Source organism: Colletotrichum lupini, chromosome 1, assembly GCF_023278565.1.
Source record: "Colletotrichum lupini chromosome 1, complete sequence".
Classification (NCBI taxonomy): Eukaryota; Fungi; Ascomycota; class Sordariomycetes; order Glomerellales; family Glomerellaceae; genus Colletotrichum; species Colletotrichum lupini.
In genome coordinates this window covers 3,920,750-3,939,799 of record NC_064672.1, presented here as the reverse complement: position 1 = coordinate 3,939,799, position 19,050 = coordinate 3,920,750, and the positions used below count along the sequence as shown (strand labels likewise).

General features: G+C 53.7%; 8 protein-coding genes across 8 annotated transcripts; 7 read left to right on the top strand and 1 right to left on the bottom strand.

Annotated features, from left to right (window-relative positions):
• Positions 1-89: 89 nt before the first annotated feature.
• Positions 90-4,011, top strand: CLUP02_01144 (uncharacterized protein; the record flags this gene model as incomplete). The annotated part of the gene is made up of 21 exons (XM_049280186.1): positions 90-122; positions 189-373; positions 440-506; positions 563-601; positions 655-733; positions 958-1,329; positions 1,429-1,492; positions 1,576-1,672; positions 1,749-1,858; positions 1,943-1,973; positions 2,004-2,078; positions 2,146-2,258; positions 2,342-2,424; positions 2,536-2,775; positions 2,824-2,893; positions 2,948-2,997; positions 3,086-3,151; positions 3,274-3,443; positions 3,537-3,644; positions 3,738-3,847; positions 3,909-4,011. The coding sequence occupies 21 exons, from the start codon at positions 90-92 to the stop codon at positions 4,009-4,011; spliced, it is 2,265 nt and encodes a 754-aa protein (XP_049136143.1).
• Positions 4,012-4,334: 323 nt separating this feature from the next.
• On the top strand, positions 4,335-4,769 carry CLUP02_01143 (uncharacterized protein; the record flags this gene model as incomplete). The annotated part of the gene is made up of 1 exon (XM_049280185.1): positions 4,335-4,769. A coding segment is annotated over one exon (435 nt), but the record flags the coding sequence as incomplete, so codon positions are not given.
• Positions 4,770-5,195: 426 nt separating this feature from the next.
• CLUP02_01142 (uncharacterized protein) lies at positions 5,196-6,800 on the top strand (the record flags this gene model as incomplete). Its single annotated transcript, XM_049280184.1, has 7 exons — positions 5,196-5,233; positions 5,262-5,417; positions 5,536-5,572; positions 5,637-5,734; positions 5,960-6,426; positions 6,524-6,677; positions 6,767-6,800. The coding sequence occupies 7 exons, from the start codon at positions 5,196-5,198 to the stop codon at positions 6,798-6,800; spliced, it is 984 nt and encodes a 327-aa protein (XP_049136141.1).
• A 19-nt stretch (positions 6,801-6,819) lies between these two features.
• CLUP02_01141 (uncharacterized protein) lies at positions 6,820-7,035 on the top strand (the record flags this gene model as incomplete). Its single annotated transcript, XM_049280183.1, has 1 exon — positions 6,820-7,035. The coding sequence occupies one exon, from the start codon at positions 6,820-6,822 to the stop codon at positions 7,033-7,035; it is 216 nt and encodes a 71-aa protein (XP_049136140.1).
• A 69-nt stretch (positions 7,036-7,104) lies between these two features.
• Positions 7,105-7,761, bottom strand: CLUP02_01140 (uncharacterized protein; the record flags this gene model as incomplete). The annotated part of the gene is made up of 2 exons (XM_049280182.1): positions 7,105-7,322; positions 7,575-7,761. The coding sequence occupies 2 exons, from the start codon at positions 7,759-7,761 to the stop codon at positions 7,105-7,107; spliced, it is 405 nt and encodes a 134-aa protein (XP_049136139.1).
• A 2,486-nt stretch (positions 7,762-10,247) lies between these two features.
• CLUP02_01139 (uncharacterized protein) lies at positions 10,248-12,681 on the top strand (the record flags this gene model as incomplete). Its single annotated transcript, XM_049280181.1, has 2 exons — positions 10,248-10,421; positions 10,480-12,681. The coding sequence occupies 2 exons, from the start codon at positions 10,248-10,250 to the stop codon at positions 12,679-12,681; spliced, it is 2,376 nt and encodes a 791-aa protein (XP_049136138.1).
• A 2,281-nt stretch (positions 12,682-14,962) lies between these two features.
• CLUP02_01138 (uncharacterized protein) lies at positions 14,963-15,088 on the top strand (the record flags this gene model as incomplete). Its single annotated transcript, XM_049280180.1, has 1 exon — positions 14,963-15,088. One exon carries the CDS (start codon positions 14,963-14,965, stop codon positions 15,086-15,088), a length of 126 nt encoding a protein of 41 aa, XP_049136137.1.
• Positions 15,089-16,039: 951 nt separating this feature from the next.
• CLUP02_01137 (uncharacterized protein) lies at positions 16,040-18,343 on the top strand (the record flags this gene model as incomplete). Its single annotated transcript, XM_049280179.1, has 5 exons — positions 16,040-16,236; positions 16,440-17,039; positions 17,098-17,349; positions 17,414-17,942; positions 18,011-18,343. The coding sequence occupies 5 exons, from the start codon at positions 16,040-16,042 to the stop codon at positions 18,341-18,343; spliced, it is 1,911 nt and encodes a 636-aa protein (XP_049136136.1).
• Between the last annotated feature and the right edge of the window lie 707 nt (positions 18,344-19,050).

The window sequence follows — 19,050 nt, the reverse complement described above, 5'->3', positions numbered from 1 at the left end:
TCGTGTTTCGGACTTAGGGAAAAGAGAGTCGGGGGAACGAGGCAACACGAGATCTTCGGGACGAAGCAAGCCGGCCTCTTCGAGAGAAAATGGATTGGCGCTCGTACTTCGACGAGGGAACGGTGAGGCTCCAAGAAGGAAGAAAAATATTTTCGACAAATGTCGTCGGCGAAAAGCAATTGGGGTAGGAGCAGAAAAAAAATTCCTCCAACAGTCGCAAACCTTCAGAAGGAATGAATAAGTGGGGCCGATTATCGGTGCTTTCTACCACGCGGTGGGAGCGGCATGTGCGGCAGGTTGTAGGTACCTACGCCCCGGATAAGGCTCCGTATCAGCGTTCCTCGTGCTCCCACAGGGCGCTCATGGCGTTCTTGTCGAACCCTTCTCTCCGCAGTAGTGGACCTCTTTGTTGGCTCCCGTGAACCGTTACTCCGGTCAGCCTGCATCTTGAGGGATTTCACCCTCCTACCGGTTCAACCGATGCATTCCGAAAGCCCGATGTGGTTGTAGGCTGAAAAGGGTAGGTCCAGTGACGGTAGCCACGTGGTGCATGTGCTACTAGGCCTTAGGAGATAAGCTGGAGGACACGGAACCCGTGAGGGTGCACCCCAACTCTGGCCGCATGCGGTGTAAGTTGGTGGCACTGAAACGTAGGGACTGATGGAGCTGGCGATGAGAAGCTGGGGAGGCAGTCATACTTCAGTCGCCATCATTGCCAACTGCGAGCCTCAATGTCAAGCAATCGTTGATATAGTCAACTTTCTCTAACAGTATACCCTACTTAGTATAGATCGATTCAAATACTAAGCAGGTACTCAAGGGCGTTGTTTATACTATACTTTGTTGCATCAGACTTAGATTTGACTCTCGTTCGGATCCCCTTCGATAGTAAGGTACGTAGATGGAGTTGGTGGGTAAGAGAGCATTGGATTAAGACACGCCCGGAGACCACCCCAGGTGGTAACAGCCCTCGCGATATCTGGTTTTTGTCAATGAGGTTGAGTCTGCATGAGCCACCCACCCATCTTCCGGTTCCTTATCTTCCGTCAGAGACAAGAGACACAGGCAAACGCTACTGTTTCGTTTGCTGGTTTCTTGGGCGGAACGAGGCTTTACATTCTCGGGCCGTTCTCCGCCAACTGGACATGATGGAACTAGGCACTTACATTTTCCATGCCGGCAAATACCTCCCACCTGTGGAAAGAAGGATCCTTGAGTCAGTGACTATGAAAATCTCGACATGTGCAGATATGTGGATTTCCTCAAATCATCATTTCCCCGCAGGAAGTCGGTATGACTCTCCAAGCAGCGGTGAGGATCTGGAACTAGGTCAGATGGTGCATCGCTATCTTGATATCATTGACATCGCATTTCATTTCTCTCTCAGCTCTATACAGATAGCGTATGGTATGTGTCTCTCACTTGTAGGGTCAAAGCCCTTGAAAACCACCAAATACCCAATCTATCAGCAAACCATAGCATGTAAGACTGCGTGAGGTGAATTGTGATAGAGACTCACGGTCCGAGTATCCTTTATCGGGGATATTCAGTTAAACACATGTGAACAAAGATCAGCTATAAGAATATCCATCATCGCGAGCTTCATACCCATGCACAACGTTTTATGCAACAAGTGGATCGTAGCCCGGTCATACCCCTGGTCGAACGCCTGGTCTAACGGGCAGTGAGCACAGATCTGGTCGTTCTCAAATTGCCCCGGGTGCGTGGTGCCCAACGTTCCTCCGTAGCTCGTCGATCAGCGTCTTTCCTCATCAAAGTCCCCTTCCAAGGATGACGGTCCCCTCTGGTCCCTCTGGTCCTCTCTAGCTGCCAATCTAACGGAAAGGCCCGTGGAATTGTGAGGAGGGGGAGGGGGAGGGGAAAACTATGAAATAAGATACTCGTTGGGCGGGGGTTTGACAAACATCATTTCCTTGGGTAGGGAGGCCAAAGACACGTCTCGAGACGACGACGTCGAGTCGAAGTGAGGTGACACCGGTCAGTGTCGCATTGCGACGTGCTCGGTCGGTGTTCAACTTGTTTGCTTCACCAACGTCGCTGTCGTCGTCGTATCCTCCGTGCCATGAGTCTGTTGCTTTGGCCGCATGTTCCTGAGACTTGGCGCGGTGTCAATCGCAGTGACAGTTGCATAGACGCAGCGACGATAGTGTACGCACCCGCGTGCGCACCGCAGTGCGCCTGCGGCAAGGCGGCAAACCATCTCAAGCAACCAAACGTCCTGATAGTCTTTCGACTCTGTAGAGGCAGGAATCTCACATACGGTTGATGGTAACGGAGGCAATCAGGGGCGGGGGGGGGGGGGGGCCTTGGCTCCTGTTAGAGACGGCGCATACGCCTACATGTTCCAGACGTTTTCCATACTATGGGCCCAAGCAATAGTATCGATCATTTTTTTCTCGGCAGGTTGCGGCGGATTGCAGTGTGTCATTCGGTTTGGGCATCTCCACTGATTGTCTCATTGCGACAAGCTGATGGTTTAGAACGAACGGGAAGAGGGCCTCTTTGCCCCATGAGCTCCGTTCGTTGGCATGGTCACCGGTGAGCTTTCCCAAAGCATCACAAGTTCCCTAGGTTCCAGAGTCCCAGAGTCCCAGTACGGATACGTAGGCGAGGGAAGACTGAAGAGAGGTGGGCAAAGAAAAGTTCAATTGTCAGTTCCGGCTCCCCGTGTTCGGGTCGAGCTTGATCGAGAGCTTCGAGGCACGCTGAACAGGGCGCCCTGTTCTGGTTGGCGACCCCTTGTTGCCTCGGCCGGTTGGCGATGTGCGCCATCATAAGCCCGTGGTCGACTTCTGACCCAAGTGTCTGGTAATTGGGTATTACGGCGGAGGAGAAATCAGCCGAGCGAGTCATCCTACATCGACAGACTTTTGTAAGTTGGTGGCTTCATCGGAGAGTTGCTGAACGTTGGACGGCGAGTTAATAGCAGCACTGCAACGTCACCTGCTGGCGCCATGCATCGTGCTATAGCAAATTGTAAGTGCAAAAGTGCATACGTCAGGGGAGCTACCTTTTTCTTCCTCTCGATACCTTAATCAACGAAGGATTGGCAAAGTGCTCTCAGTTCTGCGTCAAAAAGACCCCCGAATGCCACGGAGGAAGGTCCTGAAGTTCATCACCGCGGAAGCAGGTACAGTGCTCATGTAGCTCCCTGCCTTTTCTGGGCTAGAGCCGGCAGGAAGGCAGGAAGCGCCCTCCACCTGCATTCTTTCCCTCTGCGCCCAGCGCGACATGTCATCATCCGACATCCAGTCTCTCTGAGGCAGGAGGCAGGCAGGTACGGATGCTCCCCTCCTGATTCCCTTTCCCGCAACCTTCCCGCCGTGTTTCATCATTTCTCCTGGGTCACCAAAGTCAACACCAGGCTGCTGGGAATCTGGGCTCGCCCATTCGCACATCAATGTCGAGCGCCAGCCTACCAGGTGGGCTGCCTCCACGTTTTTTGCTCCCCTGTGCCTGGTTTTTCTTGTTCCTGACTTATGGACGTGCCCACACTGACGCGCTTCTGGCTACAGGATCAGGTTCGCACCGACAATCCCAACCCCGCCGACGTCGCCTCTATTGTCTATCGGAGAAGAGGTCCAAGAGAAGGAGGAGATAGTCAATTGCTGGCTACCTACGCAGTATGGTTTCGGCTGATGTCACGGCGTCTCTGAAGATCGGATATGAGTGTATGTCTCTGGAGTAGCTTGTTCGCAAGATGACATAATAGGCAGTTTGACGAGACCCAGACCCCCTTCGGCGGCATCACTGATACTCCATCCTCATTTTCACCACGAGCAAATCAAGAAACAGTTCCAGGCAAGCAGGAAGGCTCTTCAGGCCCGTTCCGCAGGCCCCGAGCTAAGGTAGCACTTGGGGGGGGGGGGGGCAGGCAAACGAGCCAGCGACGAACAAGGGCACATGGCGGATGCCCATAAAGCATGTTGGTACGAACAGTACTCCGTAACACACCATATGGATACTCGATACTCCGCACCGCTGGCTTGAGTTGAGGCTTGAGGACGTTTGGATTTTACTCTGCTTCTGTACTAGTAGCGTGTGGATTAAGTTATATGATTGTGTCGGCCGATTCAGAGGCTTATTAACTCAGCGTCTAGGGCTCAACGGCGAGACATGAAACGATGAGAAACACCTGCACAATTCCCAGCATGCAGGGTGGGTGTTTGCATTTCCCAATCCCACCCGAGGTGGTGATGAAATTTGCAGATTTGAGAATGGAACTCGTACGCATTGCCACACCTACCCGTATTCTACGAGCTACCGCGCTTCATCAACGGTTTATTTCACGGCTACCGCGATAGGCCCGTCGCTACCTAAGGCTCATCTTTGAGTTACTTGGCCGGATCATCAGCTCTCCCCACCATTCGGATGCTTCCATTCGCCTTCTCTGCCCCTGGCATTGCCAACTAGTAGTATTCAATGATGCCGACGGCGTTGATGCGGCAGTAATCCACCAATGCAAGGCGGGCCAGGTACCACGTACCTCCCACACAGCCAAATGGGAAAGATGTGCTTCGGTACCTGAACATCGCGACGCTGGGATGCTTGACAGCGTACTGCGTAGTTGGACACACGGGCCTGGCATAAATGGCCCTAGCCGGCGTTTGCCTGCTGTTTCGGGGGCTTGTGCGAGCAGCCAAGGTCGCGCCAGATCCATCGGAGGCGCTATGTATGCACAAAGCTGGCCGTCTTCTATTTTGTGTTCTGAAAAAGCGACATGGTGGTACGGATACCGCCCGCGGTGACAATCCAGGCGTGAGGCCCAACATGCCTGCCAGTCAGTCTCGGGCAGCCTTCGAGGTTAGCGTTTGGGCCCTAACGTGGCGCCTCCCGGCCCCCCGGCTGGTCTACTGGTTGGCGTGGACAATTTCCCATCGTCCCCTTGCTTCTTACCTCTTTCGCACTCGTTCTGCCAGCCGGTGCCGCTTGCTGCACACCACACGATGAGCTGGCTGCTGCTGTCAAACTTGGAGACCCGAGGGAAAGGAATAGTGAGAGAGGAACGCGGCAGCTGTCCTATGACTACATAGGTAGGCGGCAGGTACCTACCCATACGGTCGAAGCTGCTACACAAGCGCACACCGCTGACCTGGCTCGTAGACATCACAGTACAGCTGCGGGCTCGAACTCATCACGTCCTGCCAGGCCCCGGTTTTGGTTCATTCGCGTCGATGTCGCGTTGCCGAATGAAGCGCCTCAGTACAGATACGTACCGATGGAACCAAACGTTCACCTAGCTCACCGAGATACATCCTATGTATCCAGATAAGGTATGGAGGCGTGGGAGGTAAATCACGAGGTGAGGTTGTGGAAGAGGACAAGGATACGTACCTGAGCTACCGGCTAGAAGTCAGGTACGTACTGTGCCTGAGCTCACACCAAGGTGACCAAAAGTGACCAAACGGATGGACATGAGCTGCATCCACTTTCCACCTTCCCCGAGCTTGCGGCCCCTTTTTCTTTTTAATCTTTTTTCTCATTCAGAGGTGTGATGTGATGGTGATGCTTCAGTCCATCCACCACTACTAGAAACACCATTTTGAGCTCGGTTTCATGGATTGAATTGACAATTAGCCAGATGGAGACGACGAAAAGACACACTGGCAACACAGTGGTCCTTTGCCCCGACATCTTTAGGAACTTGGGCCTGGACCCCTCCGATCACTCCCGCCACCAAGAGACCCTTTTTCCTAGCTTTCAGGGCTTCCAAGTGGCACTACTTGGTCCTTAGGGGTATGTTTAAACTCCCTACCAGGTAGTGTGGGTCTGACTAGGGCAAAGCAGTGACTCTCAATGGCCAAATTTTTATTCAATGTACACAAGAATCTCGAAAGTAATACTGCTAATATAATCGCGAGAAGCATGGGCGAAGATACCTGACAAGGGGGTTAAACTTTGGCCTGATACCGTAGTAGCATTGGTGATGAGCAACAAGCTCGCGGCAGCTCGCCAGGTTCCCCTTTTCTCCTGCTCCCCATGTTGTGCGAGAAGTGGAAACGAGGCTTTATGCGCTTGAACCACTTGTACCATCCAACAGCGGGCAACCTGACACGGATGACAGCCTTTTCCCTTTCGCAGACGCGGGATGCAGGCACGCAGGACAAGGCCACTTTCTTTTTCACCTTTGGGTCTCCAGTTTCTTGCACCCAGATCCGGCCGTTCAACGTCTTGAGTTCAGGGTTGTCCCGATCAATGACCGTCTCAACCTCGACGAGGCTGGGGATCAGTCACTACCATTTTATCCGTACGCTATGATTCCCATCTTTGCCGATGTGCCCGCATTGTTCCCCTCCTGGTGCCCTACGGCAGATTTCCAAGGTTTGCTCAATTCCCAGGGTCTCCCTCTCATACTCGTCATCCAAATGGACGACGAATACACTGGTATCGACCCGGACTCTCTACGTGTCGCGACGAGACGACACACACACGCTCTCACACACACATAAATGTACACAGGTACACAAATACCAATCGTTTCCTGGAGCACATCATTCACCAGACGACGAAAACCCCCGTCCCAGCCGGCCCCAGCCAGTGCCGTCGAATAAGGCTGCAGGATTCCCATCGCGGAGCTCCATTCTTGGACCTGGTTCCCCGTCATGCCCTGCTGGGCGTGGCACGCTACATGCGCGTACCGTCAGGAACGTTACGGTGTACACTACTTTGGCCTGAGGTACTCGTCTCTGTCCACGGATAACGAACGTATGCGGTCGTGGATTCGCAGCAAGACACAAAACCCCAGGTACAAGATATACACCACTTTGGCCCAGTATTAGGCAAAAGCTGTTTGGTCCTATGGTTGTTTTGCTGGCATATCAAAACACAACACATACACAACACGCACCTTGCATTACTGCGCAGCGCCGAGGTGCTCACCTCTCGTTCAAAGTTCCTCCTGCACGCGCCCCGCGCCACAGAAGTATTGCTCCAATCCAGAGTTTGTGTCTTGATCCGCTGTTGAGCCGGTTGAAGAGGAGTCAATTTCGTCTGGGGCATTATCCAACGGCGTGAACGGCTTGCTCCCCGTTTTCCTACCCTGGTTGGCCGCACCGTGCTCCCTTCAACTGGCCGAGGTATTCTTTACGGATCATTCTGTCCGTATCGTTCCTTGGTGCCCTTCCGGGTACATTCCTGCTGGCTGGTGCGGCTGGGATTCTGGAGTTTGGTGCTGATGGTGATGGTGATGATGCTGACAGTATTGCTGCCGTGGGCTTGCATGTGCAGAGTTGCTTCGTGGGCACAGCCTGGTGTTATTTTCTGCTCTCCGTCTTTTCTCGCAGCGTTCGCAGCGTAGGATACTACGGTGGTGGTCGTGGTACCTGGTGATGCCGCCACTCGCAGCAAGTCTGCAGCATATCCCATGTCTAGGGCTACCTGATGAACATGTATCCGTTGACAACTGCCTCGAAGCGGATACATACCAAGCTCTATCGGGCAATGACCTCTACGTTTCTGGGCCATCACTGCCGACCACCCCGGCCAGAGATACTCAGTCGGGGCTACGCAGTATGCCAGTTCATCAAGCATCGCCCGCTGCCCCATCAACTCACGTCCCATGAGTCTGGATTGGAGTGAAGATGGGTTGAAGGACTCGCGCGGTGTGCGACTGCGCATGCGCGGCGGCGTGACCCCCGTCGTCTTCCCGTGCGACGGTCTGTATGTCAAGTTGCGTACCAAAACAAGAGACGGGTCGACTGGTGTGGGCACGATGGAAGAGGGGAAGAGAGGAACAGACATATTAGACAGGCCGTGAACCGTGACGGCGGGAGGCGAGACCAGCAGAAGTTTGATTTTCCAATAATTCAATTCCACCCCAGGGATCCAAGCACCAGGCGCAGACGAGACAACCGCCGGAGAGAAAGGAACGAGGAAGAAGAAAGTCTACACAGCGGCCACTCGCAAGTTGCAACCAAACGTCCGAACATAATCAAACCAAAAGTCGACCCTGCAGCCGACAGCATCATCCTCTTTTTTTTTTTTCTTGCTCTTCTCGATACAGGTACGGATACCTGTCTGTCTCTGAGGTGGTTCTCGATCTCTGGACTCTGGCTGGTACAGTTTTGTCTCTCATCACCTTGTCAGAGAGAGAGAGAAAAGATACCTAACACTTCGTACCTATCCCTACAGGTCAAGTCAGGTCAGGTCAGGCCAGTCAGGTACCTCTCCCGCGCGCGCACATACACACACCACTTTCTCCGTGGACACACACTCTCTCTCGCAGGGCAAGAAAAGAGAGACAGATACTGGCACAACTGGACACACACACACACACACGCGCGCACATTGGCACACAACTCGCACACAAACATTACAGCCTGACCCTGGTCGCTAGCCCCCCCCTACCTAGGCTTTTTTGGCCGCCCCGGGTCCCAGGAGACTCCCAGACCACCACCATCACACCCCCCCTTGCCTTTTGCCTTGGACACACCCTTCGAGCGCAAATTGGCCCGCCAGAGCCAAAGGGCAAAAGGGCAGAAGGACTGAGAGGGAAAGGGAAAAAAAAAGGCACGACTACCCCCCGAAAACCATTAGCGAAATTGGGCCCCTATCACCAGTACCCTCTCCTTCTACCTCTCACCCCCCGGATTCATTCGTTCATGCTAAGAACGGGCCCCCGGCCATTTCTCGAGTCGACGGCATAGTGGCCGGCTCCTCGCTCCATTTTACCACTTACTCCCGGTCAGTTGAAATCAATTTCCCTTCCATCTGCACTGCATTTCGTACCGCACTTTGCACGCCTGGCCTGTGGACTAGGGGTACCTACCTATCTTATTACGGGAGTACCTCAGATCCCTACACAGAGCCACAGAGCCCAGAGGTTCCTTTCCTTTCCCAAGTTTCCCACCCCTCGTCCCCTCGCCCTCTCTCAAATCCTCGTCTTCGCCCATCCCGACGCGGGTCCACGGTGAATCACTCTGCTGGATCGTGTGTGGGTTTCTGCTCTCTCTCACGCCTCTCTCTCTCTCACTCAGTCTCTACTAAGGTACCCGTACCGCGCAAGGTACCGTACCTTACTGGTGTCTGTCTACCTTACACGGTACCTTACCGTACCGAAAGGAGTACCTTTACACTCTCACTTTCTCTCACACACTCTCTTTCCTCCCCCGTCCCGTCCATCCACTCGACCCTCGTCACCCATTCATTCTTGCTCTCCCTTTCCACTTCCGCTCGGCTTCTTGCTCCCCTCCTCTCCCAAAGCTCCCTGACCCCTTCCTCTCTCATCTGTTTCTTCGTCCCTCTTTTTTTTAACAACCCATATGCGTCGCAGTTCTCGTCCAGCTTTTGCTATCCAACAGGCAGAGCATCCGTCAACTGCCGTCCGGTCCGCGAATGCTGCATTGCATTTACAAGCAACCTGCTATTACTTGAACTGCACCCAAGCACTCACACCACACGCATTGCGCAGACGGGACAGCAAAGACTAGGTCGACATCCAACAACACCACTACCACGGCCACCCAAACACCTCGTGCGTCGATGCTCATCTCTCCCCTCGTCACCAGCTTCACAATTCAACGCGGCTTCCAAAAGAGACCAAACCAACAAAACCTGGTCGCCCAACCCCCCTTCCACCTTCCAAGGGTCGCTTCCTCATCATCGCAATCTCGACCCACGCACCCGAGAACATCGTCTCCTCTGGATATCCACGTCTGAGGATCCATCCCCGATCGACTGGTTCTAGCTCCATTCCCACCCCCTGGACCCTTCCCTGGCCCTTTTAATAATATCGACCACCTCCTGGCTTCGACCGTCCCTCGCTGTCTCCTCTTCTTCATCTGGTTTCACTCTCTTGGTCCATCCCAGCTCAGTCATTCTCGCTTTTTTTCTATTTCCAAAATCAACCTGTTCCCCGACTCATTACTCGCGACATCATCCGCACAAAGCATTTCCTTACTACAACTTTCAACACTTCTTCAACCAAACACACACTACCACTACCACCACCAACCTTGACCACTACCACTACTACCACCACCACCACCACCACCGCATCACCACCAACAAACACTACCATACTGGGAAGAGCCACCGGTCTGAATGCCACAGGTTTCGCAAGCGGCTCTTACACAGAGCTCCTCCTAGTTAGGCACAGCATTGGTACGGTCCAGGCTAATACGCCTGAGAAAGCGGCCTTGGCCAGCTGACCCGCCCCAGAAACACCGTCGTCACGAGGATCTTGACTGGAATCAACGATCACATCCACACAACAAAACTCACACAAAATGACGGTCGCACACGAACTGGCCCACAGAGGCTCATCATCGCACTCTGCCAACAACATGGCTCTCGAAGACCGATTCGAGGTCCTCAAGGAAATCGGTGACGGTAGCTTTGGCAGTGTCGTTCTCGCCCGGGTCCGTAGCGCAGGTGCTAGCGTGGCTCGTCGCGGTACGGTGGTAAGTTCCTGCATATCAATCCCGTTACACCACATCAAGTCACTAAAACATCGTTTAGGTTGCCATCAAGACCATGAAGAAGACTTTTGAGTCATTTACGCCATGCTTGGAGCTTCGTGAGGTCGTCTTCTTGAAGACGTTGCCCAACCACGCCCACCTCGTCCCCGCCCTGGACATCTTCCTCGACCCGTACACTAAGAAGCTGCACATCGCCATGGAGTACATGGAGGGTAACCTGTATCAATTGATGAAGGCTCGGGATCACAAATGCCTCGACAACGCCAGTGTCAAGAGCATCCTTTTCCAGATCATGCAGGGCCTCGAGCACATTCACGCACATCACTTTTTCCACCGCGACATCAAGCCCGAGAACATTCTTGTCTCCACCTCATCCCACCAAGACACCGTCACGTCTTTCCGCAGATATTCGGCTCTCGTCACTCCCCCGTCCACGCCTCCCAATTACACCGTCAAGATTGCCGACTTTGGACTTGCACGCGAAACCCACTCAAAGCTTCCCTACACGACCTACGTTTCAACGAGATGGTACCGAGCACCCGAAGTTCTCCTGCGTGCTGGTGAATACTCCGCTCCCGTCGATATCTGGGCTGTCGGCGCCATGGCAGTTGAAATTGCAACACTCAAGCCACTCTTCCCCGGTGGAAACGAGGTCGACCAAGTTTGGAGGGTATGTGAGATCATGGGAAGCCCTGGAAACTGGTACAACAAGTCTGGTGCCCGTGTCGGTGGCGGCGAATGGAAGGACGGTACCAGGTTAGCCGGCAAGCTGGGCTTCTCATTCCCCAAGATGGCTCCTCATGCCATGGATACGATTTTGCAGCAACCTCAGTGGCCCGCTTCGCTGAGCCACTTCGTTACGTGGTGCCTGATGTGGGACCCCAAGACCCGCCCGACCTCAACACAGGCAATTGCTCACGAGTACTTTGTCGATGCCGTTGATCCCCTGAGGCCGAAGTCCTCTGCATCGAGAATCTTGGGCCGCAAGCAGTCCGATCTTGGCCGCGGCAACAATTCTAACTCCTCTACCCCTACCTCCACCAAGCCGTCCTGGTTCAGGAAGTCCCTTATTGGCCGCTCCGAAAGCGCCGAAGTGGCCGTTCCTCAATCAATTTCCAAGGAATCAACCCCGAGACCGTCCCCCGTCCCCTCGCAGACGACGAACGAAGTCCCCGTCGCGAAGACGCGCCCTGCTCAGTCAAAGCGCACGACATGGACGAATGGCCCATCCAACGTCGCACCTATGCCGATACTCCCCTCGATCCGCCCCATCTCGCCCATTTCCGATGCGGTGACTGCCGAGGCGAGAAACGGTGTGACTTACAACGATTCGTACGCCAACGGTCGCCAGCGCACTGTTCAGATTGATGAGAAGAAGAAGATTGGCAGACAATTATCGGTCGCCTCAAGCACTAACAACTATGCCGAGATTCACCGCCAGCAGGCCGAGCGAGCCCTTAACGGCAACAGTGGCCTTGCGTCGCCGCCCGGTGGTCATAAGGAAAGCTTCTTCTCCCACCTCCGTAAGCGTGCCCGTCGTTTCTCTGGTAGGCATCAGGCCCCCATGTCACCCAACTCGGACGATGTCGAGGCTCAGGCCGGCTGCGGCCCCTGGAACAGCAACCGGTCCTCGATGGTGATTGATAACAACGCGCCTACTCCCCCGCCGAAGCCTACGGAACTTTACGAGCCTCTTGATAAGGCGTTGAGAGATGTCCAGCAGAACCACGACAACGCTCCCGTCCCACCGGCACACCTCATTACTCCCAGCAGCACTCTGAAGAGACATCACTCTCTGCCGCAGCACCACCCGCGCTCTGTTGACAACCTGATGGGAGCCGCCAAGGGAACCGGACCGATTTCGAGCCGAACCCGTCGTGCCCACGCCCATGGTGTCCAGCACTACGACGCGCCCGATGAAGAGGATGAGCTACTCGATGAGGTTTTGAACTCGACCCACCGAGCCATGAAGCGCCTTGAAAAGGACGGAAAGCCTGGACTGCGGCAGTCTGCCAGCAACATTGGCATTTCGAACCCGTACCCGACTCCCTCCCCTTCGGCCAATGGCAACAACTCTGTGTTGTTCGGTGACAACCACGAAGCCGTCGCACCCAAGCCTTTGGATCTGAAGAAGTCGCATGGCGCTGAAAGTCAATACAAGTGGCCTACTCCTCCGTACGAGGAGAGTGAATGGGCTGCATCGGCGTCAGCCAGTATTTGGGCGGCTAGCAATCGGTTTTGAGGCGGTTCTGCCTCTGAAAGAGATTTTCTTACAGAGCTGAGCAGATACCATCACAAAAGTTCTTTGTGTAATCACTTGCATGGGATGGGTGTTTGGCGTTTGCCGGTGTACCGTTCCCGTCCTCCAGGTTGGAGGCGGGTTCGACTCCGGATCTCGATTTTCTTTTGCCCAAGATGTTTTGGAGCAGGGTGGCATTTCGACTATTCCACAATATCTTCGATACCATAGGGCGGCATCTTTTACGCCATCGCGCAAATTTCTATTTTTTTCTGTTTTTTTCTTTCCTCATCGACTCATCTGTTTCGAAATACCCGACACTATAGACTGGATGGGCTGCCATCGGCGCCCTATACCAAAGATAACATTTCTTTTGTTTCTGGGGCTCACACGGGCGAGGAGCGGCAGTCTCCCAATCGGAAGAAAATGGACACGGTCCAATAGGGACTGGGGACAAGATAAGGGAGGGTCAAACATGGTCACACATTTCTGTACAAGGAAGGACAAGGGCATAATATCTTCTTAGATTCTCTGCGGGCTGGACACGTCAGACGACTTTGAGGAAAGCCAAATCTGGCCAAAGGATGCCCAACGGATAGTTTGTCATATATGGACTGCAGAAAACACAAATGGTATACATATGGGCAACCCTGTCAACGCTACTCAAAGGCTGAGTCTCGCGATTGTTTACTCGATCGCGCGGAAACTATCATTTTTGTATTTGGAATTTTTGAGGATGAGGCGGAACAAAAAAAGACATATAGTCAAGAGAGGTGGTGGAATGGAAACTGTACGTAGGCGGACGAATTTTTCTTGGAAGTCATGCCATAACCATACTACATAATATCAAGATGACATCCAAGCGATGTACATCGATTACGAATCACGCTCATAAGATCTTTCTCCGTGTGATATTGTGAGAACAAGACATGTACGTCTGTACAGTATGATGGCTGTCTCTATGTGTGAGTGTAGGCATGGGAGCATGTGAATGAACGTTGAGTTTTGAATTGACTCTGGGCTGAACCATCAGACGGTTTAGACGCGCGGGTGTGGCGTGGGTTTGGCGCCCCCTATTTTCCGCGGCCGGTGAGCCGGCCCGGTACGAACGCGCCAAAGGTTGGAAGCAAAGAGGCGAAGCTCCTCCCGTCGGGTCAGGTCACTTCTTAGTCTAGGTATGGAATGCTGGGGCCGCGAGCTGCGGGCTGTGGCGAGCTGAACGAGAGCAAGACAGGGTGGGGCGTGTTGGGTCGCACACTGCGCAGTCAGGAACGGAAAGGAGTCCCCTGGGTGAGTTTGTCGGCGGCCGGCGGGATCTGCTGCTGCTACTGCGGCTCCTGGTCTATTTTGCTGCGGCCTGGTTTTGGGGGCTGGAGGATGAGCTGGTGCATAAGGGCAATGGGAGTTGGGTTAGGAGGTAGAGCAAGGAATGGGGAGAGCGTGCCAGGGCGTTCGAGGCTGTGTTTTGATGGGTCCTCAGTGTACACCGTTTAGAACATGGAGGCGGGCAGTTTTGTGATTTGCGTTTTCTTATTTTGAGGTGATTGGGTTTTTTATCCGATGCCTAGCCCTGGTGCCATCCGTCTTAGATTTTGCAGAAGCGAGGCGGATGGATGGTATGTCTTGTCTCTCTACCGTCTTGGGTGGAGAAGGAAAGAACTGGCCTCTTCCAAGAGTTTAAACGAGGCCAGTCTTCTCAAGCTGCTCAGAGTGCTTCCGCACCGGTTCTAGGTGACTAGCAGATATATACTGAGAGAGGCGTCTCATGGCAATATCTGAGCGCTTCTCAGTAGTGCGGATATGTACTAGATCCGGTATAGATCAAGGGCCCTCATGAGGTACAAAAAGCCTCAGTAGAATTGACCATGTCAGGTTACATGAGTCTGTAAGCACCTGAGAAAGACAGTCGAACAATCAGACAAATGATTTCAGAAGTTGGCTTTGCGGAATGCCCTCGTCCACCAGTCTATTTACCACCTAGTTTTGTGACGGGGCTTAGAAGCGCCTTTGATGATTAAGATTGCTTTTTCGCGGTCCTCGGCGCCGTCTCTTCGGCGTTCGTGCCCGAGGTCGAGGTCGGCAGCTCCACTATATAGACTCTCATATTGTGCTGCGAGTCTGCGTCTGACAGAGAGGAGTGCATCAAGGGCAGACCAGAAGACAACGAGGTACCTTCAGTGGACATGAGGACGTGCGGTATACTGCGAAACCGCTCTTCGTCACCGCATACGTTTTCTCGTGAGGAAGCCGATCAACAGGTGCCTGAAAAGGCCGATCTTTTGGGATGACTGACGAAGCGCACTACGACGACCTCATCCCAACGTTGCGTGCCAAGGATGCGTATCGGGAATTTTCTCCCGGCCTCGGGTACCGACTCGGTCCGGGTCACATGATACTGACCGCCTCTTAAGATCGGGCCTAAGGTATGGTAAGGAAAGAATTTGCTTACATCAGCAAAAGCCAAAGCACGGTACTTTCTCCAATTGCTCAGTGTCGCCCTGCGCCTCATCGGCGCAGAGCCAGTAGGGAGTGCTGGCGAACCAGCCCAAGGACACGCTTTCAGCCCTTTTTACTGCGCACCGGGCAGCTAAGGACGTTGGTGGGGCAGTGTTTGCCTGCTTCCTTCCTCTCTGTCTCTGTCCTTCGGGCTCGCCCTATCCTTCCCCCCGCCGCCCCTCGACGTTAGGCTGGTGCTTGAACCTCAGCTACGGAACCTTGTCAACCAGCACTCGACCAGCCAGCGCTGTCTACTGCTTCATCTCATTCCATCCTTCATCAAAGGAAACCAGGAACTCGATTAGGCAGCAGAATACCCGACGGGAGGCTTGAGATCTACTCACGCAGGGCCCCCTTTCAGTTTTCTTCAAACGTGGCCCAGGTGGACTTTTCTCGTATCGACCAAGAATCCAAAACTTTTGTCGCTTCTGCTCCGTCGTCATTACTGGCGGGGTGTCATCCTCTGCTCCTGGAGCTACTGGACCTCGCCAACTCCCGACGCGCTGCACTGGGCTGTCCAGACTCCAGACCTTCGCTGTCACCTCCCTCCTTTTTTCCAACCAGCGCGCACCCGCCCACTTCAGGACTGAACCCCTCCTCCACCATTCCACAACCCCCACGATCATGTTCCTGTAACCTCGCTTTGCTGTCCCGAAAAGACGATCAACGCCTGACTCTCGTCTTTTGCGCACGATTCCCGACGACTTTACCATTGCTCTCGTTGATCGACTTTTCTGCTGGTCCGTCTCTCCCCTGTCGTAGGTCGCCAGCGAGGGCTTGTCCCGTTCGCTTTGTTTCCTTTGCCATCGGGACTGCGTCCGCATAGTATGGGTATGAGCGCATATCCCAGCCGGATATTGCCACCATGAGCTTCAACCTCCCTCTTCGCCCGAGCTCCAGCAGCATACGGAACCAGGCAAGCCGAAGCACCTACTTTAACAACTACACGCCTAGTTCCTCTACCGAAGCCATCAACGGTCCCCTCAGGGAACCTGCCAGGGAGCTCTTTGGCACCACCGATCGGCTGATTGTCGGCGTCGATTTCGGAACTACATTCTCAGGGTGAGTCGCATCCATCCCTATGCAGCCTCACTTTACTTTTCGAGCATCTCAAGTGTGACCCTTGGCCTGCCTGAGCCAACGCCAACTGTTGCACTCATTCTTGAACCCCTCACTCCTTTGATGCTCCATGCGCACCTGTCAAAGCATTGACGGTGTTGCCCGAGCCCTGTCCACATGGGATGACATGCTGACACTCACCGTAGCGTCGCTGCTGTTTACACTTCAACGCCAGACGATGTCGAAATCATCAAGACATGGCCGGGCGGGAACGGCATCACCTCCGACAAGGTGCCTACCGAGATCAGCTATGACATTTCTGCGAATGCTGCCGCTGGCACCGATCCCACAGTGAAATGGGGATTCCAATTCAAGCCCGAGGAGGCACGTCTTCGTTGCATCAAGCTGTTCCTTGATCGCTCGCAAAAGCTACCCTTCTATGTCAGCCCGCTCGACACAGCGGCCCAACTGAAGCGTTACAACAAGAATGTTCTGGACGCTGTAAGCGACTATCTCACACAGGTGTATAAGCACACCATGGACACCCTCACTCGAAGATACGGCGAGTCTTTTATGCAGTCTACCAAAGTCGACTTTGTCTTGACCTGTCCCGCCGTGTGGTCCGATGCAGCGAAGAATACGACACTTCAGGCGGCCGAACGAGCTGGCATGGGGCTGAAATCAGAAATCCAGATGATCAGCGAGCCCGAAGCCGCGGCGGTGTACACATTAAAAGCCATCCAGCCCAACCATCTCAACGCTGGTGATAACTTTATCGTGTGTGATGCAGGTGGTGGAACTGTCGAGTAAGTTCAAGACGTAATCAGCGGTCGATCTCGGGAGCACGGCTAATGGTCGATCTAGTCTGATTGCGTACAAAATCATATCATTAAAACCGTTAAAGGTAGAAGAATCCGCCGTCGGTACCGGTGGTCTTTGCGGCAGCGCGTTCCTCAACTACAGATTTGAAGAACATGTCCGGAACAAACTGGGCCACAGCCGTTTCGACGAGATGAAGGTCAAGAAGAACAAAACATGGCAAATGGGCCTGAGGTATTTCGAGGAGTTTGTTAAACGCAACTTCAACGAGGACGAGCACCAGGAGGTGAACGTGCCGTAGGTCTATTCCTTGAAAGCTGAAAGTCGAGACATTGTGAGGAAATTTTCTAACTCGGTACAGATTCCCAGGCTTGCCTGACGACGAAGAGGCTGGTTTGGACTGTGGCTTCATGGTCATGTCGGCTGATGAAATCAAAGAAATATTTGCCCCTGTCGTGAAAGAAGTTTGCGACCTAGTCCAGGGCCAGGTCACTGGCATTCGTTCCAAGGGTGGTGTTGTGTCAGGCATCGTGCTGGTTGGTGGATTCGGGCAGAGCGACTACCTATACCGAAAGCTCAAGACACACTTCACAAGTGCCGCACCGCCTCCGTACACCGAAAGGCCAACCCATGGCAGCGTCACTGCACTACAGGAAACGAGCTCAATCGAGGTCATGCAGCCAGTGTACGCCTGGACGGCCGTCGTGCGAGGAGCGGTGCTGCGAGGACTCGAGGGCAACATGGTGATTTCGCGCAAGGCGCGGTACCACTACGGCACATCGTACGCAACCGTGTATGACGAGGAGAAACACTCGGTCAGTGAGCGATACTGGTCGCCGCTGTGGGAACGGTGGATGGTGTCGGACCGTATGCAGTGGCACATTGCAAAAGTAAGTTTGAACTGCCGTCCTTTACTTGGCTTCAGGAGACGAATACTGACGCGATCCTTTTCAAACAGGGAGAAGCAATATCCCCGTTATCACCAATTGCATTCCATTATACCCGAAACTTCAGACCTGGGCAGTCGCTGCTGGTGACGGACGACCTGATTGCGTGCGAGGCAGACGAGCCGCCTGCCGCCTACACCCGTGATCTAATCCATGTGTGCACGTTGACGACCGACCTCAATGCCGTGCCCAGGAGCCTATTCACACGATTGACGACAACGCGTGGCGTGGAGTTCGACAACCTTGACTTTACACTCGAAATGATCGTCGACAGCGCCGGTCTAGGATTTGAGCTGAAGGTGGACGGTGTTAGGTACGGACGTGTCGATGCCGAGTTCCATTGAGCAATGGACGAACCATGGAGAGGTATCCGTGGACGGCGACGAAAGGACGGAGCGTGAACAGAGGGAAACCCAGGCAAAAGGCAGAGGCGAGGGTTCTCAAATAGGAATCTTGGGCCATAAAGTGAGTACGGGAGGGCAACCCATGCTTGTGGTCCTCCTCGGTATCTCGTCATATATACACACATAGTTCACGAGGATCCAGTCCCGAGAACACAACTCACTTTTTGTATCCCGCCAAGCAAGACAATACTTGTGCCACAGGGTTGACGCGTCTGATGAGTGCATAATGAGGCAGGGTGTCTGTCAAGGTGTGGGTGACAAGCGTTCCCGATTGGGGGTTGGATTTATAACAAAGTTGCGACGTTGATACAACTCGGTCTGGAGTGAGGCGATGTTCAAGTGAGGCGTACCGCGGTTCGCCCCGCATATTCAGGTGGGAGTTCCAACTCAACGGTTGTCTCGAACACCAAGCTTTTTCAACTTTCTTCTTTTACATGTCGAAGACTACATTTCCGGCCCATCCATCCGATACAACACGTGAATATGTGACCCTGCCAAGCGAGATCCCTCACTGACTACGTCTGCTTCTTTTACGAACGAACGTACGAACGAAAATGACGGGGACGCCGGCACATCCCTCGTCCCAAGAATAATCGCCGTACGAGCCGAAGTGAGGCTGTGCAACGGTGCGTCTAAGTGGTTCAAAA